This window comes from Nannobrachium achirus, assembly GCF_963921795.1.
Source record: "Nannobrachium achirus genome assembly, chromosome: 6".
Taxonomy (NCBI): domain Eukaryota; kingdom Metazoa; phylum Chordata; class Actinopteri; order Myctophiformes; family Myctophidae; genus Nannobrachium; species Nannobrachium achirus.
Window position 1 is genome coordinate 74,012,164 of NC_137815.1, and position 27,218 is coordinate 74,039,381.

The 27,218-nt window shown below is 43.2% G+C and overlaps 2 protein-coding genes across 2 annotated transcripts in view; both read left to right on the forward strand.

Annotated features, from left to right (window-relative positions):
* The window catches only part of ell2 (elongation factor for RNA polymerase II 2), a 32,900-nt gene extending 23,463 nt beyond the window's left edge, over positions 1-9,437 (forward strand). Inside the window, exons 6-12 of the mRNA XM_080728460.1 lie at positions 139-260; positions 1,207-1,279; positions 2,406-3,252; positions 3,976-4,048; positions 6,412-6,583; positions 8,372-8,416; positions 8,930-9,437. Coding sequence (XP_080584586.1) covers positions 139-260; positions 1,207-1,279; positions 2,406-3,252; positions 3,976-4,048; positions 6,412-6,583; positions 8,372-8,416; positions 8,930-9,046 — 1,449 coding nt within the window. The 3' untranslated portion in view covers positions 9,047-9,437. The remainder of the gene's footprint in view (positions 1-138; positions 261-1,206; positions 1,280-2,405; positions 3,253-3,975; positions 4,049-6,411; positions 6,584-8,371; positions 8,417-8,929) is intronic.
* Positions 9,438-22,980: 13,543 nt separating this feature from the next.
* glrx (glutaredoxin (thioltransferase)) overlaps positions 22,981-27,218 on the forward strand; it is a 30,414-nt gene continuing 26,176 nt past the window's right edge. The window contains exon 1 of the mRNA XM_080728461.1: positions 22,981-23,295. Coding sequence (XP_080584587.1) covers positions 23,089-23,295 — 207 coding nt within the window. The 5' untranslated portion in view covers positions 22,981-23,088. The remainder of the gene's footprint in view (positions 23,296-27,218) is intronic.

The window sequence follows — 27,218 nt, forward strand, 5'->3', positions numbered from 1 at the left end:
AGTTTTTTTTTTTTCAACTTCGACTTTTGACTTTCTCTGGTGTCAGTCGACTTGTGTAATGAAGTCGACTGAGTCGACTTTATCGTTAATGCCCTAACGTCTGCTGACAAAGTGTGTGTCTGTGTGCCCACAAAACAGATAGCGAATCTGAACAAAGACAACTCGTACGCCTTGAAGGATTTCGTCTACCGGGAGGTCCAGAGAGACTGGCCGGGGTACAACGAAGACGACAAGGTCCAAGTGGACCGGATCTTGGCTCGGTACAGAAACATCCCTCTTGATTTCAAGTATATTGATTGATTTGAACTTGGTTAGGCAAACATTTACTCCTTTTGGTGCTTCATGTCAGCGATCAGACTACTTTGATGCAGTAGCTTTCAGAGTCCTTTTTTAAATTGGGTTAATGTATTATTAGTCAGGGAATATTAATAAAACCTGGGAATAAATTCCTTACCAAATGATTTCTTCACCAATGTGTTCATAAAGGTGTCTAGTAACATGTCTAACAAAGATTGAAATTCAACATCCCTAGGAGAATCTTTGACAGCTAGGGTAATTCTGGGTCTCATTCACTTACTATACACTGTACTATAAGGGAAAAAATTACTCCCAAAAATACGCTTTAAGTAGCATGTGAGGGGTCTAACTAGGTGTTTTTAATTATTCTAAATCCATTGCAAGCATTTCTTTTGCACGAAAAACATTCATTGGGCTAAAACAGCCCAAAAAAACCGATGGTTTAGTGATGAGTCATCACTTTTGACCTTTGTATGGGGTCCATTTTTGGCCCAATTAATGTTTGTCGTGCAAAACAAATGCTTGCAATGGATTCAGAATAATTAAAAACACCTAGTTAGACCCCTCACATCCCACTTAAAGCATATTTTTAGGAGCAATTTTTCCCCTTATAGTACAGTGTATAGTAAGTGAATGAGACCCAGAATTACCCTAGCTGTCAAACATTTTGCTAGGGATGTTGAATTTCAATCTTTGTTAGATATGTTACTTGACACCTTTATGAACACATTGGTGAAGACATCGTTTGGTAACACATTTATTCCCAGCTAATTTGACAGGTATTCTGCTAAAATCCCCTGACTATTAGGTTAATGTATTCTAGTAAGCAGTACCTAATATGAAGGTGGTCCATAACGTGTCCTCTCCACCCCCCCCCCCCCCCCCCCTCCTCCTCCTGTGATGCAACAGTAAACTGGGTCTTCCTATTGAGCCACTTTCGTCCAGCAGTTCTCCTAAAGACGGCGTCCCCACGTCCCCTCAGGTAAGGGCACCTACACACACACACACACACACACACACACACACACACACACACACACACACACACACACACACACACACACACACACACACACACACACACAACACGGTGGGTTGGTACAACTGCTCCAAATGGTAATGTTTTATGTCAGGGGTCTTCAACAGGGGATCCGGGACTCCTAGGGGGTCCTCAGAGTTACCATAGGGGGTCCTCCAAATCTTTGTGTGATGGAAGTTTTTCTTTTCTTACTCCTTTTTTTTATATATTAACCACGTGAACCCTAGCGTCCATATTCTGAGAACTTTAGCCAAAAATAGCAGATCGTAGACAGTAGATCGGCTATTTTCGGCAAAGAGTTTTGGTGTAGAGGAGGAAAAAGAGCAGACTAAGTACAGAGTGAAAGGTCAAGTTTATTAAGTATTGACGGTTCAAGTGGTTAAATATCTGAAAACACAAATTGACATGAATCCAAAACACCAAACACTGATGATTGTTCCGTCAATCGATGAAACTATATGGTATCTATGAGTTGTGGGGGTCCCTGCTTCATCTCTCGACTAAGGGGTCCTTGGCCTGAAAACGTTGAAGACCCCTGTTTTACGTCTTCACTCTTGCAGAAGTAGGGATGGGCGATATGGAAAAATACAATATCACGATATTCTCCCAAGCTGTATCACGATACACGATTTTATCACGATTCTTTTTCACGTTGGTTTTTATAGTTATTTTTCAAGTTACTTGACAAAAACTAGACTCTCTGGGTTCCTTTTGGGATGTCTATATTGAACTTGTAATTGAAATTGAATAAGTATATAACTCTGACAGTATACAAATGAAACCAAATGGATTTGGTTTCATTTGTATACTGAGTTAAGTGGAGACCTTGACATTTTAAAGTTTGAGAACTGATGAATTTGAGAATTGAATTCTGCAATGAATCTCTATTTACAAGCTCCCTCAATTGTATCACGATATATACGATATCTCTGAGAAGGCATATCGTGGACACATTATCTCAAGGATAATTATCACCATATCGCCCACCTCTATGCAGAAGATAATTATCACCATATCGCCCACCTCTATGCAGAAGATAATTATCACCATATCGCCCACCTCTATGCAGAAGCGCGAACCAGAGCAGGACTTCATCGACCCTCTGGCACCAAAGAAGCCCCGCATCTCCCACCTCAGCAACCGTGGAGGCCCCGCCCCCCCTGTCGCCGCCTCGTCCGACCGCCGCGAGGAGGACGGCAGTCCCGCCGCCAAGCGCCCATTCCTCCCCTCGGGTGGCGTCACCTCCTCGGGACCGCCGCCCCACCTGGGCCCCGTGTCCTCCCACCACCCGGCCCCCTCCTCCCACCACCAGCAGCCCAGCCCCAGCTCCAACTCTAACTCCCCCAGCACCCCGGAGGGCCGCGGTACCCAGGACCTGCCCCTGGACCAGAGCTCCTCCTGCAGGGACCCTTCCCCCACCCGCAGCCCGTTGCCCTCGGAACGCTACCGGCCCCCCACCATCACCGCCACCTCTGCCCCGGGACCGCCCAGCTCCCTCAGCCCCACCCCCCGCACCACCTCTCTCACCGTCACCTCCACTGCCATCAGCAGCAGCCCCCCCTCGTTGTCCGCCAACGCTAGCATAAAGTCCAAGAAGAAACCCAAGAAGCACAAAGAGAAGGACAGGGAGAAGAGCAGGAAGGAGAAACACAAACACAAGGAGAAGGAGAAGGGAGGCTCCCTCAGCCCCCCTCCCCCCGGGGGGGCCGGCTCCCTCACCCCCCCTCCCCCCGGGGGGGCCGACCAGGAGAAGGAGAAGGGGGGCTCCCTCAGCCCCCCTCCCCCCGGGGGGGCCGACCAGGAGAAGCCCTCTGAGGGCGGCCAGGCGGGGAAGGCTGAGAGGCCCCGGAAGAAGCACCGTGCTCAGCATGGGGAGAGGAGGGAGCCCATCACCAAGAACCCCCACAAAGACCAAGGTGGGGTTTTGTATCTTTGTGTGCTTTTGCCAGCTATAAAATCTGGTTACAGTCTAGCTTATCCTCGACATGCTGTATACTGACTGACTAGCTCTGGTCCATAGCGTTAGTGGAGTTCTCCCTAACACTATGTTCCTCTACCTCCTAGCTCTGATCCATAGCCTTAGTGGAGTTCTCCCTAACGCTATGTTCCTCTTCATCCCAAATCCTTGGCAAATCCGGAAAGACCCGTCGTCTGGTCCCAAAATAACAAAAACTGTTTTGCCCCTCACCAAACCAAAGTTATCAGTGGACAGTTGAAAGCTTACTCTACTTAGTGGACGCGGTCTGAGCCCCCCACCACACGATTAAAACACATTTCTAGGGCAAAATGAAAAATATTCCACTGGATGGAGACACTCTTCCTGGTTGAAGACTGTTTTTACGAAACAGTCATTTCAACGTTGCAGAGTTGAATAACACCCAATGAGACAATGCTCTGTGTAATTCGGTCCTCTGACCTGTGCGGAAGTAGTGAGTTGGGACCCTGATGGTGACGATAAATAATAAAAAAAATAGAAGAAATGGAGTCTCCATCCGGTAGAATATTTTTCATTTTGCCTTAGAAATGTGTTTATAGCTATTTTTCAATAGTTAAAGCATAAAATAATGTGTACCCGTTCTGAATGGGTTAAACTCTCCAGAGAGAATACCTGATCTTAACGGTGGTTCTCCTCTTCTCAGACTCCTCGGACAAAGAGAAGCCAGTCCACTCAACAGACTTCTCCTCCACCACTGTGATGCCAGACTATGTAGCGTGAGTATTTTAACTTCTCCTCCACCACTGTGATGCCAGACTATGTAGCATGAGTATTTTAACTTCTCTACCACCACTGTGATGCCAGACTATGTAGCGTGAGTATTTTAACTTCTCCTCCACCACTGTGATGCCAGACTATGTAGCGTGAGTATTTTAACTTCTCTTCCACCACTGTGATGCCAGACTATGTAGCATGAGTATTTTAACTTCTCCTCCACCACTGATGCCAGACTATGTAGCGTGAGTATTTTAACTTCTCCTCCACCACTGTGATGCCAGACTATGTAGCGTGAGTATTTTAACTTCTCCTCCACCACTGTGATGCCAGACTATGTAGCGTGAGTATTTTAACTTCTCCTCCACCACTGTGATGCCAGACTATGTAGCGTGAGTATTTTAACTTCTCCTCCACCACTGTGATGCCAGACTATGTAGCGTGAGTATTTTAACTTCTCCTCCACCACTGTGATGCCAGACTATGTAGCGTGAGTATTTTAACTTCTCCTCCACCGCTGTGATGCCAGACTATGTAGCGTGAGTATTTTAACTTCTCTTCCACCACTGTGATGCCAGACTATGTAGCGTGAGTATTTTAACTTCTCTTCCACCACTGTGATGCCAGACTATGTAGCGTGAGTATTTTAACTTCTCTTCACCACTGTGATGCCAGACTATGTAGCGTGAGTATTTTAACTTCTCTTCCACCACTGTGATGCCAGACTATGTAGCGTGAGTATTTTAACTTCTCCTCCACCACTGTGATGCCAGACTATGTAGCGTGAGTATTTCAGACCTGATAAACCAAACAATCCTGTCCTCCTGTTGTAGTGAAAGTGAAACCTGCAGCCTGTTGCTCTGTAGTAGAGGTGATTACTGCAGTGTATACTATAAATTGGGCCCCTTCCTTAATTCCTTCACAGGTGTTACCAATGACATGATTCAGGCCGGCTTTACACTGCCACTGAAATCTAGCCTGAATCAGATCTGAGTCACATCAAATCCGATCCATATCGGATTTGAGGACATCTGTCTCAGTCTGAAAGCAGCAACCACATCCACCCCATAGAGTTATACGCAAGTCACATGCAAGTCACATCAAACTGTCCAAACGTCACTTGCTGCGCGACCCGAGCGCGGAGCGCCGACGTCGTTACAGAGTGCGAGTATTTACTATTTGATTACAGCACGCTGAGCACATGAGAAAAACAAGAGAGGAGAGAGAAAACACGTAAGCTAAACGGATAAAACCAGAGAGAAGAGCCAAAACAAAAGTATAGAAAAAAGAGAAAAACAAAACAATATTGTAATGTGTGTTTACTATGTCTATTATGTCGCATTTCCTGAACGTAATCAAATAGCGTCGACGTAACGTCATGATGCCGACGTCGTTACCACGGTAACCAAAGCAGATATGTCGCCGCAGGGCAGCTTTGCACTGACGCTGTTAAAATCAGTCAGAACACACAGAACCGATCTGGTCATTTAGAACCGATCTGGTCACTTGATCTGGTCACTTTCTGGTCACTGGCAAATGCAGTGTGAAAAGTCGGCCCAAAAGATCAGATTTGGTAACCAAATCGAATTTGGGCTGGATTTGACTGCAGTGTAAATCCGGCCTTAGTGTAGGACAGTGGTTCTACACACGTTTTGATTTTAAGGACCACCCTAACCCAGAGCCTTCATTGGTACAATTTTTAAGACCTGTGAAGGAAGAAATACATTTCCAATATGGCTTCTGTGCATAGAGCAAGGGTCTTCAACAGGGGGTCCGGGACCTCTAGGGGGTCCTCAGAGTTACTACAGGGGGGAGGGGGGGGCTCCAAATCTTTGTGTGATAGAAACTTTTTTTCTCCTTTTTTTTTATATTAACCACTTGAACCCTAGTGTCCATATTCTGAGAACTTCAGCCAAAAATAGCAGATCTATAAGCTCATGAGGTGTTGTGAGCTTGTAGAGCTTGTATTTGAGCTTGTATTTTTGGCAAAGAGCTTTGGTGTAGAGAGGAAAAAGAGCTGACTAAGTACAGAGTGAAAGGTCAGTGAAAGGTATTGACAGTTCAAGACAAGTGGTTAAATATCTGAAAACAAGCAATAATTGAAATGAATACACTGAGGATTGTGCTGTCAAAAGATGAAACTATATAGAATCTATGAAAGGTTGTGGGGGCTTCATCTCTCAGCTAAGGGGTCCTTGGCCTGAAAACGTTGAAGACCCCTGGCATAGAGCTTATAGCTTTCATTTGCAGACGGTGTGCAGACTGCACTAACTCATGCTTGTGGCCAACATTGTGACATTGCTGTGTATCCTGTGTTGACAGGAAGTACAACATGTTGACATTGCTGTGTATCCTGTGTTCACAGGAAGTACCTTCCCTTGGTGTCCATGGACCAGAGGCAGACCTACAAAGATGACTTCAACGCCGAGTACGACGAGTACCGCGTCCTGCACGCCCGCGTGGAGAGCATCACCCGCCGCTTCACCCAGCTGGACGGGCAGTGTAGGAAGCTCACACCTGGCACCAAAGAGTACCAGGTTAGTACCAGCTTCACCCAGCCTGGCACCAAAGAGTACCAGGTTAGTACCAGCTTCACCCAGTGTAGGAAGCTCACACCTGGCACCAAAGAGTACCAGCCAGGTTAGTACCAGCTTCACCCAGCCTGGCACCAAAGAGTACCAGGTTAGTACCAGCTTCACCCAGTGTAGGAAGCTCACACCTGGCACCAAAGAGTACCAGGTTAGTACCAGCTTCACCCAGTGTAGGAAGCTCACACCTGGCACCAAAGAGTACCAGGTTAGTACCAGCTTCACCCAGTGTAGGAAGCTCACACCTGGCACCAAAGAGTACCAGGTTAGTACCAGCTTCACCCAGTGTAGGAAGCTCACGCCTGGCACCAAAGAGTACCAGGTTAGTACCAGCTTCACCCAGTGTAGGAAGCTCACACCTGGCACCAAAGAGTACCAGGTTAGTACCAGCTTCACCCAGTGTAGGAAGCTCACGCCTGGCACCAAAGAGTACCAGGTTAGTACCAGCTTCACCCAGTGTAGGAAGCTCACACCTGGCACCAAAGAGTACCAGGTTAGTACCAGCTTCACCCAGTGTAGGAAGCTCACGCCTGGCACCAAAGAGTACCAGGTGGGCACCAAGAGCTTTAAATGGGTAGTGTTCATTTCCACGACTAAAAAACTAAGACGAAAAATGTTAGTCGACTACCTTTTTTTCACTGATGAAAACTAAATAAAACTAGATAAAAAAACTAAGCTGATGACTAAAACTAAGACTAAATGTATTGACAATGTCGTCAACAAATATAACCAGGTGTGCTCTTGTTGTACTGTATTGTACTGTATTCCTTAAAATTGTGTTTTTCATCAAGGATGAGAGAAAATGCTATGTGAAATAATTTTAGATAAGATGGATAATATGTTCTATATTATTTGCTGACAAAAAATGTAAAGAGGTAAAATAATCGTCCTGACTAAAACTAGACTAAAATGTCGACAGATTTTGTCGACTAGACTACGGTAACTAAAATGTTGTCTTGGACTAAGATAGAGACAAAGGCTTGACTCTTAGTCGACTAAAACTTGACTAAATAAAGACAGGATGAGGTTGACTAAATGTGATAAATACTAACAAGGGCGATTTGAAACTGGACTAGTGAAACAGACTAAAAAATGGCTCATAAGATTAACACTATTACTTGAGTTACATTTCCAGTTAGAGATGAGACGATAACAATTACAATTTAATTTTGCTGTTATTGTGGCCAAAATGATTTCATTTACACAATATTATCACGATAATCACAATCTGCCTAAAACTTAAAAAATGTACTTTTGTTGAACACGTGCACCCCAGCATCCAATCCATATTCTGGCCAGGAACAGGAACATTAGCCAAAAATAGCATATCTACTAAGTCTGCTATTTTTGGTGAAGAGATTTGGTGTAGATGGAAAATATCAGTCCTAGTACAGAGCCAAAGTAGAGCGTTGACATAAATCCAGTTTAAATATGGAGCTGCTAAGGTATCTGTTGGCTGTATGGGGAGGGGATGGGTTGGAGAATTTGTTGGCTTACTATACGTATGATGATGATTATCATGAGTTATTATTTTCCGATTACAACGATATTCTAATAGTAGTGTTTTAGGATGATGATGATAAATGGAATTGTCATTTGGGAAACGTAGGACTTGTGATTAAAAACAGATATCATCCCAGTTCAGGCATTTATGGGAGGCTCTTCAAATTACGTTGACGGTTTGATATTTTTGCTGCATTCCAAGTTTAACTCGTGTTTGTTTTCAACATTTCACAGAAGGTACACGAAGAAGTGCTGAAAGAGTACAAGAAGATGAAGCAAGTAAGTGATCTCACATATCCCTTCCATTATGTATTAAATTATGTACAATTACACTAATGTGAGCTGTAATTGGTTAAGCCCATATGGGGGCTTTTTTCATGCCAAGTTATAAACATAAGGCATTTTGTCAAAACACAGCAGGACTCGTTGAGGAGGACATATGTTGCTGCAGGCAGAAACCAGATCGGTACACAGTATCTCTGTGGGTTATCTCTGCGAGGCACACAATGCCTCGCATGGCACATTTTAAGCCATTTTGGTTAGAACTGACTGAAAATAACTTTGTACTTCAAGTTTAAAATGATACTAAATATTTGTGTTGAAATAAATTCCAAATATTATCAAATGATCTCGCGGCACCCCTGAACTGCCGTCACGGCACCCCAGGGTGCCCCGTCACCCACTTTGAAAACCCCTGTTCTAACTAACCCTCTCTCTCTCTGTGTGTGTCATCTCTCTATAGCACAGTCCTAACTACCACTAACCCTCTCTCTCTCTCTCTCTGTCCTACAGCACAGTCCCAACTACCACGTGGAGAAGCAACGCTGCGAGTACCTGCACAACAAGCTGGCGCACATCAAGCGGCTGATAGCTGACTTTGACCAGCGCAGAGCCCAGGCCTGGAGCTAAAGCACAGCCTGCCGGGCCGGGCCTGGCCAGGCCAGGCCAGGCCAGGCCTGCCAACACATCTTTGCTAATCAGTGTTGAGAGAGGAGGAGGGGGGGTGTCCAACTGGCCCTTATTTATTCAGATCCCCTCTTGTTACTGCCTCCATTACCACCTCCCTCTGCCCCGTCTTCCCCTTAATGTCCGCTTCCTTCATTCCTTCCTTCCTTACCTTTGATTCCACAGGCTGCACTGCAACCTTTAACTTACTTTCACTTCTGCTCCCCTACATTATTATTATTATTATTATTATATTATTATTATTATTATTATTTTCTTTTCTCAATGGTTTTACCCAAAGCTCCTGGAATTCTTGGGCCACTTGGACATGTGAACAGAGCTACATGCATGTGTGAAAGGGTTTCGGGGGGTGGTGGGTGGGTGGGGGGGGGGGATACTTAACACTTCTAGCCTTTTTTGAAGGACTTTATCTCAAGAACAAGAAAAAAACATATTTTTGAACAGCAGAGAAAATATTAACACATATTTAAAGATAAAGAGGTAGATCTATTTATTTTGAGACTCGTCGTACAAAGGAGGAGTCCCGCAGATGATTTATTGTTTAAAAAGAAAACTTTATCTTTTGTCAAACAATGCAAAAAAAAAAAAAAAAGAATTACCATGGGCCTTATGTGTTCGACTTTCTAAAGCCATTTTGCACGCAAAGATCCATAATGTCGTCTCAGTCGGTTAAAGATGGCTGCCCCTGCGTTGTTCTTCCTGTCCACGCCCACTACAAAGAACTGTCCTGGACGACTCTGTAGTCCAGCACCATGTTTCTGCTGCGACAACGAGTTCTCAGTTCAGAGGGAAGGAAACGTGACGGGCAGAACAAACCACTTTAAGCTGACCAGAGTCTGGCATAGACAGACAACAGTGAGTGTGTGTGTGCATGGATTGTAACATTTAGTTGTAATGGCCATGATGTGGGGGGGGGGGGGGGGTGTAACTCAAAGAGTTTCACCCCCTCAGGGGTGTGGGGTGGGGGGGGGGGGGGGGCAGCGTTCTCAGCACCATCAGTGTTTCAATGTCCACGGTGCATTTATGGGTGCCTTAAGGTGTTTACACTGAGTTGGGCTACACAGAGGAACTACAACATGTCTGGCAACGGGCTGTGTGTGTGTGTGTGTGTGAGTGTGTGTGTGAGTGTGAGTGTGCGTGTGTGAGAGAGCGAGAGGCCCGGTGAGACTGAGTATTTTGATGGATGGAAGGGTTGTTTGGTCAGAGTGGATGGATGGATGGATGGATGGATGTGTGTTTGCATGACAGTGTGTTTAACAAGGAGTGACAGGTGAAAAAAAAAAGATTAATGATGAAAAAAAAAGTGAGAAAATGGAAAAAGGAAAAAAAAGCTGCTAGTGTTTTTCTTTTTTGTTTTTGTTTTTTTGGGGACCAGCCAGAAACACTCAGGATACCCCTGGCTGGAGTCACCAGTACGTGTTCTTAACTGGGGAGATGTGAAGGTGACCAGTTGTACCATGTGTCCTTAAACTGGTGACCAGTTGTACCATGTGTCCTTAAACTGGTGACCAGTTGTACCATGTGTCCTTAAACTGGTGACCAGTTGTACCATGTGTCCTTAAACTGGTGACCAGTTGTACCATGTGTCCTTAAACTGGTGACCAGTTGTACCATGTGTCCTTAAACTGGGGATTAGTCATTTTCAGAGTCAACTTATTGTCTTTGGATGATGGAAAAGACTCTTCAGCTTTATTCAATGGCAAAACAGGCGGATTTCTTTCTTCTTTTTTACAGGAACTGTAAAAAGAAAAAGGACAAAATAATGTATTCATCAGAGGACTAATTTATCAGAATGATAAAGAGTACTTTATTCTCAGATTCAAGTTCTGTCAGAGTGGCAGGCTGGAGGAATTATCAACTTTTTTCTTTTTTTTTTTGCTCCCCCAACAGTAATGCCCATTTAGTTAAATGTGACGGACGGGTGAATGGTTATGAGATGATGACATGTTTTGAGTGTTTATTTCAACAAGGGAAAGATTATGTTTACAAAACCTTTGTTAGAATTATTGCCAAAATGAAAAAATTAAAATGCTTTTCTGGTATTGCAACAGGGGAGTAACACTTGTGATCTAGTCTTTATTTTATTTTTTGAGACACCAGACGTCAATACTAGAAGGCATGTTCCCCGGGGAATGAGTGTTCTTGTGACTTTTAAAGGAGCAGGCGAGAAGGCGCTATTTTCTCTCTCCTCTAGAAAGTTGTATAATTGAAGGCAACGCACTCACTGAGTGTAACAATCTGTGGAAGCCAGCACTTTTCTCTGCACAAATGTCCTGTTTCGAACAGAATAAATGAATAAGTGGCTTGCGTTTGGAAAAACAAACCAATGCGACTCCTTAAGAGAAATGTTGATGGATGTGAATTCAGCCAGCTGTTTTCTCCTGTGGTTGTGGCTGTTCTGTCAAACGTCCAGTCTCTGCAGTGGACTGGCTGTTTGTTGGGACTGTCCAAACCACATGGGTCTGACAGCAGACTGTCAAAACCACATGGGTCTGACAGCAGACTGTCCAAACCACATGGGTCTGACAGCAGACTGGGTCTGACAGCAGACCTAACCCTAACCAAACCACATGGGTCTGACGGCAGACTGTCCAAACCACATGGGTCTGACAGCAGACTGTCAAAACCACATGGGTCTGACAGCAGACTGTCCAAACCACATGGGTCTGACAGCAGACTGGGTCTGACAGCAGACCTAACCCTAACCAAACCACATGGGTCTGACGGCAGACTGTCCAAACCACATGGGTCTGACGGCAGACTGTGTTCCATGTCGTCATAGATCACCCATCGGTGAGATTGCCTTGTTATGATTTGAGGATTGGAAAAGATATCGGCCCCGGTGTCTGGGAGGCATTACCCCGGTGTCTGGGAGGCATTACATGAGTATCAAATGCCATTTTAAAAGAGAAAACTGTCCACAACAATGCACGGCTCCATTCCACACGTTACACTCGCCTCAAGCTCTATTTCGACTCCCGTCGATGTTGGCAGAAAAGAGTTGATTGTTCTCCGACTCAAAATGTGTCGCACTGTGAAGTGTTAGTTTGTACATCAGCTCTTTTCCACAAGCGACAGGCGTTAAGTCATCGATATGCAGGGTGACTGAACGTTAAGTCATCGATATGCAGGGTGACTGAACGTTAAGTCATCGATATGCAGGGTGACTGAACGTTAAGTCATCGATATGCAGGGTGACTGAACGTTAAGTCATCGATATGCAGGGTGACTGAATTTGACTGATTTGACTGACATGTGGCAGACATCCCAGTAAGCTCTCCCATCGTTTTGCACATTACCTCCCAGCTCCCTTAAGACAGTGGTTCTCAGAGTAGGGTCTTACGGACCCCCGGGGGTCCTCCTTGAGGCAGTTCAAGGGGGGTCCCCAGCTAAATTAGTCAATATTGCATCAAAATAAGTTCGACCAGCTTCAGCTATTTGAAAATGGACGATCTACAAGCCCGCAACGAATAGTGACTTTGATATTCGAATATTCGAATATTTGGTGAATGAATATATATATATTAATTTGACAGTTTGAGAACCACTGCTCCAAGCCTCCTGACTGTTGAGCTCTGGCCATTTTATGTAGCAACAAGGGTGTAAAGCTCCTCTCCTTACTAGTCAACAAGGGTGCAAAGCCCCCCTCCTTACTAGTCAACAAGGGTGCAAAGCCCCTCTCCTTACTAGTCAACAAGGGTGCAAAGCCCCTCTCCTTACTAGTCAACAAGGGTGCAAAGCCCCCTCTCCTTACTAGTCAACAAGGGTGCAAAGCCCCCCCTCCTTACTAGTCAACAAGGGTGCAAAGCTCTCCTTACTAGTCAACAAGGGTGCAAAGCCCCTCTCCTTACTAGCCAACAAGGGTGCAAACCCCTCCTTACTAGTCCCCTCGCTAGGGAAGCATGAAGCTCAATGGTTCTTGGCTTGGGGAAACATCTTTCTCCCTCACAGCCTTGAGGGCCCTTCTGGTGCTGACTTAAGCAGTGCAGGCAGGAGAGAGACTGCCTGGTCAGGGAAGATTTACAATTATTGTTTTATTTTTTTTCGGGGTCCTCGATAACATGACAGGGCTTCAAGTGAACGTATGGTGGGGAGGGGGGGGGGGGGGGAAGGGGTTTTGAGACATTGAAAAACGAGTCTTAATACAGAAGGGGGCAAAGCGTGTAAAGATGCAATGGTAACATGTCCCATGAGACCATTGAATTGTGAATGAATTCTGAGCCTGTCTGCCTGATGTACAAATCATTCTAATAAAAAGTCAACCTGGTTCCACATGGAAACCGTGGGCTTGTTTCTCATTTGTTAATGTTGTGCTGCTATGCACTGTGAGCTTGATGGGATATTTTCATTATTTGTTGTAAAGGGGGAAAAAAGAGCAGACAGCCATGGGTCATTTTGTGTTTTGAGGGTTTAAGTGGATAAATATCCAAAAGAAAATAACATTATCAAACATGTATTGAAAATAGTGCTGCTGTCAAACCAGGTGAAGCCATCTAAAAGCTATGTAAAAGTTTAATATTTGTAGTGGGGGTCATCTCTGACCCCTGTTGTTGAATATGCTGCTTTGATTTGTATGGCTTCTTTGCCACTTTACTAGAATGACAATGTATAAACGGGTCATAAGTACCATGTTCCTTTTTTCACAGCCACCTAAAGTATACTTTGCTGGGGGGAACCGGTGTTGTTGCTGTGTGGATGCTAAGCAATGCATCTTAATATTGAGGGGTTTTAAAATGATTCAGTGGTTAGCGCTTGCCTTACTTAAACTATCAAAATAACTACATCTAGAATTAAAGCATGTTAGTTAACTAAAATAAAAATGAGTATCATGTGTCACAAAACAAACTAAAACAAACCTTTTGCTTGTTTTAATTTTAGTTTCAGCCAGCTCTGTTTTTTGTCAGTATATCATACGTAGAGTCTAGACTAAGCCTAATATTTTCACACGTTTTCAAAAGTCTCTCAGAATTGTCTCTCTCTGAAGACACATAGGGCCCTATTATGATCCAGGTCTTATGCCTTAACTTCTTTACCTTTTTTTCACTATTTTGAAAAACATTTTGAAATACTTCAAATGCTGATCTACATCTGCACGTTGTGAACTTGCAGATCAGCCTTTTGAAATATTTAAAAAACAAAAACAAAATAGTAAAAAAAGGCAAAGAAGTTAAGGCATAAGACCTGGATCATAATAGGGCCCTGAATCTCATATGAATCTCATATCTGACAACTAACAAACAAACCAAAAAAAACTAATCCTAAGACTAATATATATATATATATATATATATATATAATAATCCAGCAAATTCATAATACTACTAACCTTGTTAAGAGGCCCACTGGGGTCATTCTGTGTGGAATCTTCATGTGGGCTTCCTCTTGCTGCGTCACTTTCTTCCCACACCAAGCAGAAGACGTGAATGTCTAGCCTGGCGGGGCCCGACGTCATACTGCAGTATGACGTCATACTACAGTATGACGTCATACTACAGTATGACGTCATACTACAGTATGACGTCATACTACAGTATGACGTCATACTGTAGTATAATACTGTAGTATGACGTCATACTACAGTATGACGTCATACGTCAGCTTTTTGCCCAAATGGGAAATAACTGTAGTATGACGTCATACTGTAGTATGACGTCATACTGTAGTATGACGTCATACTACAGTATGACGTCATACTACAGTATGACGTCATACTGTAGTATGACGTCATACTACAGTATGACGTCATACTACAGTATGACGTCATACTACAGTATGACGTCATACGTCGGTCCCCGCCAGGCTAGTGAATGTCTAGGATTCTCAGGAACAATCCGTACTCCTGACAGGGCATTGTTGTATACCGTTTCCCAAACAGTGGGTCAGGACCCATCTGTGGGTCACAGAAATGTTTTTATGGTCCGAGGCTCAAGTAGAAATCCCCATTTTATTGTCCTACATTAAAAAAAATAACACCTAGTGTGAAGTGAGTGGTGCTATTTATTGAGTTGAGTTAATTTAATTCATTTTGGCCAATGTGACCCTGATGTGCATACAACAAACTTGGGAAGGAGCCAGATTTATTTTAGAAAAAATCTTTTTTGGAAGAATTTATACATTTTAAAACAAACAAACATGTAAGAAATTCCATAATAAATAAAAAATATTAAGAAATAGTGAAAATATCCGATCTACAAGCTCACAACGCGGTGTGAAGCGATGCGTTGTGAACTTGTGGATCTGCTATTTTCACTAGTTTGGGTCCCAGCAGGCAAAGGTCTAATCCAGTGGTTCTCAAACTTGGAGTCGGGACCCCAAGTGGGGTCCCCCAAATTATTGTGTGGGGTCCCCAGATGATTAGCTTAATGTAAAGAAAAGTCTCACTCAACGGTAAACAAACCTACATAAGTGTATAGAGGGTATCTGCACATTTATAAAGTGACAATTTAAGGACTTTCAAGACCGTTTTAATACCATGCTGGCCAAACTGTCAAATTTTAAGTAAGCAAGAGGCGAACATTGTGAAAATAGCAGATCTACATGCTCACAACGCCTCGAAATTGCGAGGCGTTGTGAGCATGTAGATCTGCTATTTTCAACAATATTTATCTGTGGAACTGAGTCACATTAAATGTAATCCCTACAATTCCAAGTGCTTGTCAGGGTGGGGGTCCCCAGTTCATATATGTTTATTTTGGGGGTCACGGCCTAAAAACGTTTGAGAACCCCTGGTCTAATCTCTCTTTCTGGTCTCAACCTAAAAGGTTTGGGAACCATTGGGCTGGGACTGGTCCCTGCTCACTGGAACCATTGGGCTGGGACTGGTCCCTGCTCAGTGGCTGCCCCGCACCCACAGCTCCTAATGGTCCTAAAGAGTCCTAATTGCCGGGTTAATGGGTTAAATGGAGATGACAACCTCCTATCTTCTGTTTTGATTTTGTTAGTTGAATTTACAACAGGATTTACCTGTGGTTAAATAAAGTAAAAGGACAACAAAGTGCTGGGTAAATGTCCTTGGGAGGTCCCTTATGTATCAGGACTTTACTCTTCCGTGTTTGTTCTGTGTTTGTTGTTCTGAATGGGGATGTCAGTCTGTTCCATACATTCAGTTCCCTGATGCCACCCAAGGGAAATAACATGCCCTGGAAACCATGGAGGAGTCACATTGACAGTGTATAGAGCACATGTTGTATGTGATACCTGCTCCAAGTGACTGCTCACACAATGAACTGTTACCGTGATGGCCTGAGGGCTTTGTGGAGAAATCAGGGTGGCTGATCATTTTCAGCTACTGCACCCTTTTGCTGGTGGATTAGATTTCCCCCGGGTTCCCAAGTGCCTCTTTTAGAAAGACAGATGTACCCATCATCAGAGGGGAAACCTGTTGAGCAAGCAAAGTGATCCGTCTAAACTTTAAAGAGAACAGCTTTTTGCCCAAAGGCAGAACATAAACATCTGAACACAGTGAGCACATTAAGACACAGAATCAGTGTTACGTTATTTTGAGCAGGAGATGGAATTTCTATAAGCACCCGAATCAACTGGATTTATGTCAACTGGCAGGCGGAATTAAACCTCGTATGTCCAAAACCATTACTGTCCAGGAAATGGAAAGAAATAACCTCTGTGTTCCAATGGATCCCATGTAGGTATTTAGTTGCAAGCTCTTGTTAATACTTTGCATTGCAGTTAGATCAGGGGTCTTCAACGTTTTCAGGCCAAGGACCCCTTAGTTGAGAGAGAGATGAAGCAGGGACCCCCACAACCTGTTCATAGATTCCATATAGTTTCATTGTTTGACAGCACAATCATCAGTGTATTTTGGATTCATGTCAATTTGTGTTTTAAGATATTTAACCACTTGAACTGTCAAAATATAAATAAAATATATAGATAAACTTGACCTTTCACTCTGTTCTTAGTCTGCGAGGTGTTGTGAGCTTGTAGATCTGCTATTTTTGGCAACAAGGTTTGGTGTAGAGGGGAAAAAGAGCAGACTGAGTACAGAGTGAAAGGTCAAGTTTGTATTTTAGTTCTCAGAATATGGACGCTAGGGTTCAAGTGGTTTATATAAAAAAGGAGAAAGAAAAGATTTGAAGGACCCCCTGTAGTAACTCCGGGTCCCGGACCCCCTGTTGAAGATCCCTGAGTTAGATGTTCTACCGATGAATGGCAGTTTCACGACATTCTGAATAACCTGAATCAACCCCATCCCTGGTCCATGATCAACCAAGATATTCTCTTTCTAAATCTATTTCTATAATCTACAGTACAGTACAGTACAGTACAGTACATTGACAATACAGTTAATAATACCCTGGTGGAGTTTTAAACTTAATCGATCAAAAGATTTAGACAGTTTGATTGGATATAATTACCCCTATTTCACCGTAAAAGACATCTGTTTGGAAATCTGCCCATTCACCTCAGTATCCACTAACACCCTGCTATCCTGCATAGTGTGAAGGACAAGGCACTGTTCCTCACCTCAGTATACACTAACTAACACCCTGCTATCCTGCATAGTGTGAAGGACAAGACACTGTTCACCTCAGTATACACTAACTAACACCCTGCTATCCTGCATAGTGTGAAGGACAAGGCACTGTTCATTCACCTCAGTATCCACTAACTAACACCCTGCTATCCTGCATAGTGTGAAGGACAAGACACTGTTCACCTCAGTATACACTAACTAACACCCTGCTATCCTGCATAGTGTGAAGGACAAGACACTGTTCACCTCAGTATACACTAACTAACACCCTGCTATCCTGCATAGTGTGAAGGACAAGGCACTGTTCATTCACCTCAGTATACACTAACTAACACCCTGCTATCCTGCATAGTGTGAAGGACAAGACACTGTTCACCTCAGTATACACTAACTAACACCCTGCTATCCTGCATAGTGTGAAGGACAAGACACTGTTCACCTCAGTATCCACTAACTAACACCCTGCTATCCTGCATAGTGTGAAGGACAAGACACTGTTCACCTCAGTATACACTAACTAACACCCTGCTATCCTGCATAGTGTGAAGGACAAGGCACTGTTCATTCACCTCAGTATACACTAACTAACACCCTGCTATCCTGCATAGTGTGAAGGACAAGACACTGTTCATTCACCTCAGTATACACTAACTAACACCCTGCTATCCTGCATAGTGTGAAGGACAAGACACTGTTCACCTCAGTATACACTAACTAACACCCTGCTATCCTGCATAGTGTGAAGGACAAGACACTGTTCCTCACCTCAGTATACACTAACTAACACCCTGCTATCCTGCATAGTGTGAAGGACAAGACACTGTTCCAACACTAACTAATACCCTGCTATCCTGCACTATAGTGTGAAGGACAAGACACTGTTCCAACACTAACTAATACCCTGCTATCCTGCACTATAGTGTGAAGGACAAGACACTGTTCCAACACTAACTAATACCCTGCTATCCTGCATAGTGTGAAGGACAAGACACTGTTCTTCCAAATAGCTTTTAATGTCTCCTGTTTCCATGATAGAGAAGAGAAAATGGATAAACATACACATCTCAGTGTGAGTTTTAAGGTATCTCACGGTGATGATTTGTTTAATGCCAGCAACTGCCTTTTACATTACAATTGTTTGTCTGTGTGCAACAACAGGTACTGTAGCATTTAAATCAGTGGCAGTGAAACTGGGTGCGGTGGTCCCCTCACTAACTTTAAAATCCTTTAAACACCCATAGGCCATAAGGGGGTCCCTTAGTTTTATTGATACACTGAAATCTAGTCTAGACTAACTGACTTATTATATGGTAAAACCAAACTTTATAACATGTACCTATAGGATATCAACTCAGTGGTTTTGGGGGGGCCTGGGACCCCCAGGGGTCCTTGATGGTCCTCAGTATAGGAACCAAATGGACCCTTACAGGTCTGGAGGGCTCCATGCAGAGAGCAATGCGGGGGCATGTATGCTTGTGCTCGTGCAAAACGCGCGCCGATTTTTGGGGTGGTCTTTTTGTGGGGCTACATTGTGCCATTTCAATCCAGAAATGAAGTGCATTGGATGTCTTATGCTTAGGGATGCTCCGATCGATCGGTGGCCGATTTAAATCGGCCGATTAATTCAATTAATGACGCGATCGATGATCAGCTGTCACCGATCCGGAAAACCGATCTTTTATAATATAGCTTTTTTTATGCACTTTTACTTTTCTGGACTGTTACTTGTAACAGAGTATATCTACACAGTCATTTCTCCACCACTGGGCAGGCCAGGTGTTTTAACCTTCAAAGGCCCACAATGGCAGAGTTGACCTTTTTTATGATGGATGGTCTGAAACATGCCCATACATGGATGTCTGAAACATGCCCATACATGGATGTCTGAAACATGCCCATACATGGATGTCTGAAACATGCCCATACATGGATGTCTGAAACATGATGCCCATACATGGATGTCTGAAACATGCCCATACATGGATGGTCTGAAACATGCCCATACATGGATGTCTGAAACATGATGCCCATACATGGATGTCTGAAACATGCCCATACATGGATGGTCTGAAACATGCCCATACATGGATGTCTGAAACATGCCCATACATGGATGTCTGAAACATGCCCATACATGGATGGTCTGAAACATGCCCATACATGGATGGTCTGAAACATGCCCATACATGGATGTCTGAAACATGCCCATACATGGATGGTCTGAAACATGCCCATACATGGATGGTCTGAAACATGCCCATACATGGATGTCTGAAACATGCCCATACATGGATGTCTGAAACCTGCCCATACATGGATGTCTGAAACATGCCCATACATGGATGTCTGAAACATGCCCATACATGGATGTCTGAAACATGCCCATACATGCCATGAAATCAGGGAAGAAAACCCTGTCCGGTTTGATAATCCCATGCAAAGCTAGATGATCGTAACACGGTTTACAATTGGAGTGAAGAGCTCACACACACACACACACACACACACACGCACGCACGCGCACGCACACACTAGCTAGTTTCAAGTCCCACCACAACCGTTTCAAGGTACCCTCGGTCCCTCGCCATGCAAAAGGGTAAAAATTCCCCCGAAAAGGAGACAAAAATCTCCTGTTTTGGGGGTCATTCCAGAACAGGAGACGTGGTCAAATAACAGGAGACTTCTTCCAAAAACAGGAGTGTTGGCAGGTATGGGAATGGGAATGGCATGGAAAGAGTTTTAACACCGACGCAACTTATGGTCAACTGTCTGCAAGAAGGTTACCTTATCCCACAACTGTCTCTTGTTAATTCCACAACAGAAAAAAAGAGAAGTGGTTGTTGCTGAAATCAAAGAGGTGATGTCTAAAATTCATGTTGGGAGGATCACAGACATGTGGACCGATGATCACAGACATGTGGACCGATGACTACCGCAAGCTTAATTACAGTTTACAGGTTAGGCATTTAGCAGACACTTTTAATCCAAAGAGACTTACAATAAGCAGATAATACATCACTATAATAAGCAAGATAATATGTTAGTACATCAACAACAATATAACAATGCATATGAATATCAATCTAGAAAAATAATAACATAAGTAGACCACGCGCCTAATCAGTAAAAAACGTTTCTAAAAACCTAAAATATGCTAGCTTCATGTATGGTCAATTGGTGTTATAGTAGTGCTATGGGTTTAGGTGTTATAGTAGTGCTATGGGTTTAGGTGTTATAGTAGTGCTATGGGTTTAGGTGTTATAGTAGTGCTATGGGTTTAGGTGTTATAGTAGTGCTATGGGTTTAGGTGTTATAGTAGTGCTATGGGTTTAGGTGTTATAGTAGTGCTATGGGTTTAGGTGTTATAGTAGTGCTATGGGTTTAGGTGTTATAGTAGTGCTATGGGTTTAGGTGTTATAGTAGTGCTATGGGTTTAGGTGTTATAGTAGTGCTATGGGTTTAGGTGTTATAGTAGTGCTATGGGTTTAGGTGTTATAGTAGTGCTATGGGTTTAGGTGTTATAGTAGTGCTATGGGTTTAGGTGTTATAGTAGTGCTATGGGTTTAGGTGTTATAGTAGTGCTATGGGTTTAGGTGTTATAGTAGTGCTATGGGTTTAGGTGTTATAGTAGTGCTATGGGTTTAGGTGTTATAGTAGTGCTATGGGTTTAGGTGTTATAGTAGTGCTATGGGTTTAGGTGGAGTCTGAAGAGGTTATACTAGTAAGACCCCTAAGGGAGAAAAGCAACCTAAAGGGCGAGGTTACCTTTCTAACCTATAGACTATACATGTCAGTCTAACCAGTGTGGCTGGTTCTAAAGACAGGGTTCTCCATATATGGGCATAAAAGGGATTGTATGTGGCCGATGTGGACTCCATATAGGGTCCATATGTTAGGGGAACCGAAATCCCTTTTATGCCCATATATGGAGATCCCTGTCTGTAGAACCAGCCACATTGGTTAGACTGACATGTATAGTCTATAGCAGGGGTGGGCAACTTTGATGATGGCGAGGGCCACTATATTTCCACCTTCACTCCAGAGGGCCACTATATTTCCACCTTCACTCCAGAGGGCCACTATATTTCCACCTTCACTCCAGAGGGCCACTATATTTCCACCTTCACTCCAGAGGGCCACTATATTTCCACCTTCACTCCAGAGGGCCAATATATTTCCACCTTCACTCCAGAGGGCCACTATATTTCCACCTTCACTCCAGAGGGCCACATTGCATATTGCTACGTCCTACTTTGTCATTCTAGTATCTCATACAAAAGAAGCAAAAATATCCGATCTACAGTAGATCGGCTATTTTTATTTCTTTTGAATTGGAATCCTGAATTATTTTTTGTTATTTTTTAATTGGAATCCTGGAATGTAATATTTTGATTTAATTTCAGTTTAATTTAGTTATATACTCATGTTAACTTTATGAACCTAAATACAAATACATTGGACATAAAAAAAGACATTTTAATACTACTATACTAGTCATTAAGCTACTAATATAGACTGACGGAATTAAAGCAGGTCATGTTTGGAATTGTAACAGCTGAAATCAATACTATATCATCAGTATTCCGGCTGCATTAAGTGAAGGTGGGGGCCGCATGTGGCCCCCGGGCCGCCTGTTGCCCATGTATGGTCACTCTATAGGTTAGACTGATATGTACACTTAAACCTTATGTTGGTATGTTTACTGTTGAGAGAGAAAACTGTGTTGCACATTTAAGTTAATCATCTGGGGACCCCCCAAAATAATGTGGGGACCCCCCTGGGGCCAGGGGCCCGACCCACAGTTTGAGAACCACTGGGGTCTAGTCCAGGGGTCTTCAACGTTTTCAGGTCAAGGACCCCCTTGGTTGAGAGAGAAATGAAGCAGGGACCCCCACAACATTTTCATAGATTCTATATAGTTTCATCGTTTGACAGCACAATCATCAGTACATTTTGGATTCATGTCAAATTGTGTTTATTTATTTAACCAGTGAACTGATTAATAAACTTGACTTTTCACTCTGTACTTTGTCTTTGTCTGCTCTTTTTCACCTCTACACCAAAGCTCTTTGTTAAAAAATAGCCGATCTACAAGCTGCTGCGAGGCGTTGTGAGCTTGTAGATCTGCTATTTTTGGCTAAAGTTCTCAGAATATGGACACTAGGGTTCAAGTGGTTAATATGAAAAAGGCGGAAAAAAAGATTTGAAGGACCCCCTGTAGTAACTCCCTAGGGGTCCCGGACCCCCTGTTGAAGACCCCTGGTCTATGATCAACCTTCCAAATTGCACTATTGCTTTAAGAAGGGGGAGGGTCTTCAGTCCAAAGAACTCCTCCTTTTCATTGAATAACAAACAAACACTACGCTGTACGGAAGCCATTGAATCTCCTCTCTGAACCGTTATCACAAACCCAAGACTATTAACCTTTTGTTTTTGGAGTTTATATCATAATAATACACCAGCTCATAACCAGTTGATCATCCATATTAAAATGGCCCAGCAGTTTGTGGAGACCAAGCTTCGGGACGACAAGGTGGTGATGTTCATGAAGCCAACGTGTTCGTTCTGCGTGCTGGCCAAGGAGGTTCTGTCCAAGTACCGCTTCAAGCCCGGTCATTATGAGTGCATCGACATCAGCGGCCGCCAGGACGCTGCGTGCATGCAGGACTACTTCATGGAGATCACTGGAGCGCGCACGGTGAGAGACACACGCACACAACCCAGTCTGCCTGCACACATTATGATGCAGGACAATGGTAAGCCCCGTAAGGGTGACCGGTAAAGTCGCCGGAATGAAGGTCGCCGGGAAACATGGGTGCGTTCGGAAATGCGCACGGGGCACGGCTCTCTCCATTCCGACATGTCGCCACTCCGAAATGGACTTCTTATTGTCGGAGTGGCGACACTCCCCATGGGCCTAAGGTTTAGGGTAGGGGTAGAGATAGGGTTAGTGTCGGAATGGAGACATGTCGGAAAGGAGACATGTCGGAGTGGAGAGATGCACCCGCGCATGGGATGGTGTTTTCCTCTGGTGTTTCAGTCCGAGTGTATCAAAGGGTGCGTTCGGAAATGCGCACCGGGTGTGTTCTCAGTGTAGTGAGTGCCTAAACCTAACCCTAATCCTAACCCTAACCTCAGTAAAACTATGCCTAAACCTAACCATAACCCCTAAACCTAACCACAAACGGGGCGCATTTACGAACGCACCCTTTGATACACTCGGACTGAATCACCAGCAGAAAACACTCTCCCAATGCACACACCAGGTGGGGCAGCGGTGCGCTTTTTCAGTCTGAACTCTGAAGGTAAACTTTCTGAAAAGCAGCAGTTGCTAACGTAACGTTGCTATTGATGTTTATAAACTAGGGTAAATGATGGTGATAGTCTTAATCTCACACCACAGTATCACAAATGTTAATGCTAGAAAGAAACAACAAACATGTAACAATAGGACACACACTCACAGCCTTCTTCAGTAGGCTATTATCAACATGAATAAATATTATTTTTTTAATTTATAGTTTATAAACATCAATAGCAGCGTTACGTTAGCAACTGCTAACTCCTTTGCACGAAAAGGTTTGAGAACCACTGGCTTGAGCGGACATGGCAATGCTGTGTGGTTGTGATGTATCTTGTCTCTATATGTCCATATATGTCCATGTGGTTGTGATGTATCTTGTCTCTATATGTCCATATATGTCCATGTGGTTGTGATGTATCTTGTCTCTATATATATGTCCATATATGTCCATGTGGTTGTGATGTATCTTGTCTCTATATGTCCATATATGTCCATGTTAGAGATGTTACCGATCAATCGGCAATGGATCGGATCGGGCCGATCAAAGCGTGATCGGCGATAATCGGTGGTTTAGATCAAAAGGTAAATTCACCGATCCGATCCGATCGGTGCATCCGATCAACCAGCCGTTCAGTATGCCCACTTGAGGCCATTTTGGGATATTGATTTCCACAGTGCTGAAGGAATAATTAGTTACTGCTATGATAATAAATACATAGTAATGCTGGTAAATAACTATAAGGCAAATATATAAATGAATTCATGAGTGAATTAATTAATTAAAGTTAAAACATTAACATTTAGAAAATATAAATAATAACTTGATCGGATCGGTGATTGATCGGTATCGGGTGATCAAACTTTTGTGATCGGTGCTCGGTGATCGGTTCCAAAAAACCTGATCGGACCATACCTAGTCCATGTATCTATCTATCTATCTAGGTCGTCCTAGTCCTAGTCCTAGTTGTGATGTATCTTGTCTCTATATGTCCATATATGTCTAATGTCCATGTGGTTGTGATACTATCAGAACCGTCACAGCTTGTCTGTCTGTCCGGACTGCCTGACACTGTGGTTCATGTCACATGTCACAGTGATGTCACAGTGATGTGGACATCAGGGATGTCGATATATGGGCATAAAAGGGACAGAGTCACAGTGATGTGGATATCAGGGATCTCCATATATGGGCATAAAAAGGACTGTCTGGGTAACACTTGTCTTTTTCGTTGATTGACTCTCACACTCTGACATCACTGTGATGTCATGGGAACCAAATTCCTTTATTTCCATATATGGAGATCCCTGTGATGCCTGGAGAACCAAATCCCTTTTATGCCCATATATGGAGATCCCTGATGTCAACAATATTAAGCCCATATCTGTGAATGCCAATATATAATCACTGTGATGTCAGGGGAAACAAATGAAATCCCTTTATTGCCATATGGAGATCCCTTTGATGCCAAGGGAACCAAATCCCTTTGGCCAGATGGCCAAGACATGGTGCGACCTCACCCTTTAGGTCGCTTTTCGCCCTTAGGGGTCTAAAGCCTCGAACAGAGTCGGGTCCGCGGTGTAGTGCGGTGTAGTCTTTTTGAGTCATAAAACTACAACGTTAACGCTCAAAAAGACTACACCGCGGTGGATAGCCTTCCACCGCGGACCCGACTCTGTTGGAGGCTTTACTGGTGTATCGTGTCTCTGTGTCCATGTGCTTGTGATTAGGGGTGTAACGATATAGTAACTGAATCTAAAAATCGATTTTAATTTGCAATGATCTACTATATCGATATGCAAAAGCTTATATCGTACCGTTTTGGCTTTGTATATTATCGGCATCGTTTAAAATGCAGATAATTGGTATCGAGTCGTTTTGCAAATAATTGCAAATAATTGATTTTATGGATTATTTTGCCTTGTATTTAGCAATTAATAAGAGGGAAATTTTAAAAGAGGGGTTTAATTACTTCCATATAGGTACTCTTGGTCTCTCGATAAATGTGTGTAATCTCTGTGTTCATGTCAAGGTGCGGGTTCGTCCATGTGTTGAAATATAATGTCCATGTATTTGCTAGAGAATCACAGTGTTTACTTATTTATATCCATAATAATAGATTTCTCCCTTAAAAACATGCACTATTGACACGTTTCACACAGATTTAATGTCTTTGCTAAATAGTTACTATATTGATTTAAAATCATTGAATCATATCGTATCGCCATGAATGGGGTCCTCTCGCCATTCCGACATGTCACCATTCCGACATTGACTTCTAATTGTCGGAATGGTGATACTTCTTCATTTTGGAAACATCCCACCATTCCGACAGAAAAACATCCCACCACTCCGACTAGTTAAATTGTGTCGGAATGGTGACATTCCCACCATTCCGACAAGGGCAGCAAATGGTGACAGTTACACTTTTCAGCCACTAGATTGCACCATTGTATTAGAAATCCTCAGGAACAAAATGGCATGTAACTGTGGAATGAATTAACCTTTTTAAATAATTTAAAAAATCACTGAATCAGAGGGGCAACCTGCATCAGTGGACCCCCACAGACACAGCGGACCCCTGGGGACCCCCTTGCAAAAAAAAAGAAAAAGCCTTGACATGTTTCTAGTCTATATTGTAAAATCAATGTTAACTTAACTCAGAGAAGCAGAGAAGTGTATTTGGTAATAATTTTTAAAATCACTGAATCAGAGTGACAACCTGCATCAGTTGACCCTCAAAGACATCACTGACACCCCCACGGGGGACCCCTTAAATCACCGGGGACCCCCCTTTTTCCAAAAAATAAAAATAAGTAAAAAATAAATAATAGAAAAAGAAAAATAGAAGAAATATATTGGAAGTGTATTTGGTATTCCACACTCTGAGTAACAGATAGGACCCCCTGGTACTCCCTTGATGACCCCTGGGGGTTCTGGACCCCCTATAGGTTACACAATTAATGGCAAAGAGCATAGAGATTATTACTAATTAATAAATTAATGATTTCCCAGCAGATATCCAAACCTGTGGTTTTGGGGTGTGCTGGTTTGTAGTTTCAGGTCACTCCAACTTCAACGTTGGCACAAATGACACACAGCCCCTTTCCTATAATCTCCACAACATATCGCCTCCCTTATCCACAATAATGTAATCTCCCAAGAGGCTTTTATTTTGTACACATTCTTATCCTTTATATTATTCATAGACGTTTTTAGTATTGTGAAAATCTGCTACTTTTTATTGTTGTGATTTTCATTATTCTGACTGTATGTAGCACTTTTATATTCGGTAAAAAAGGTTAATTCATTCCACAGT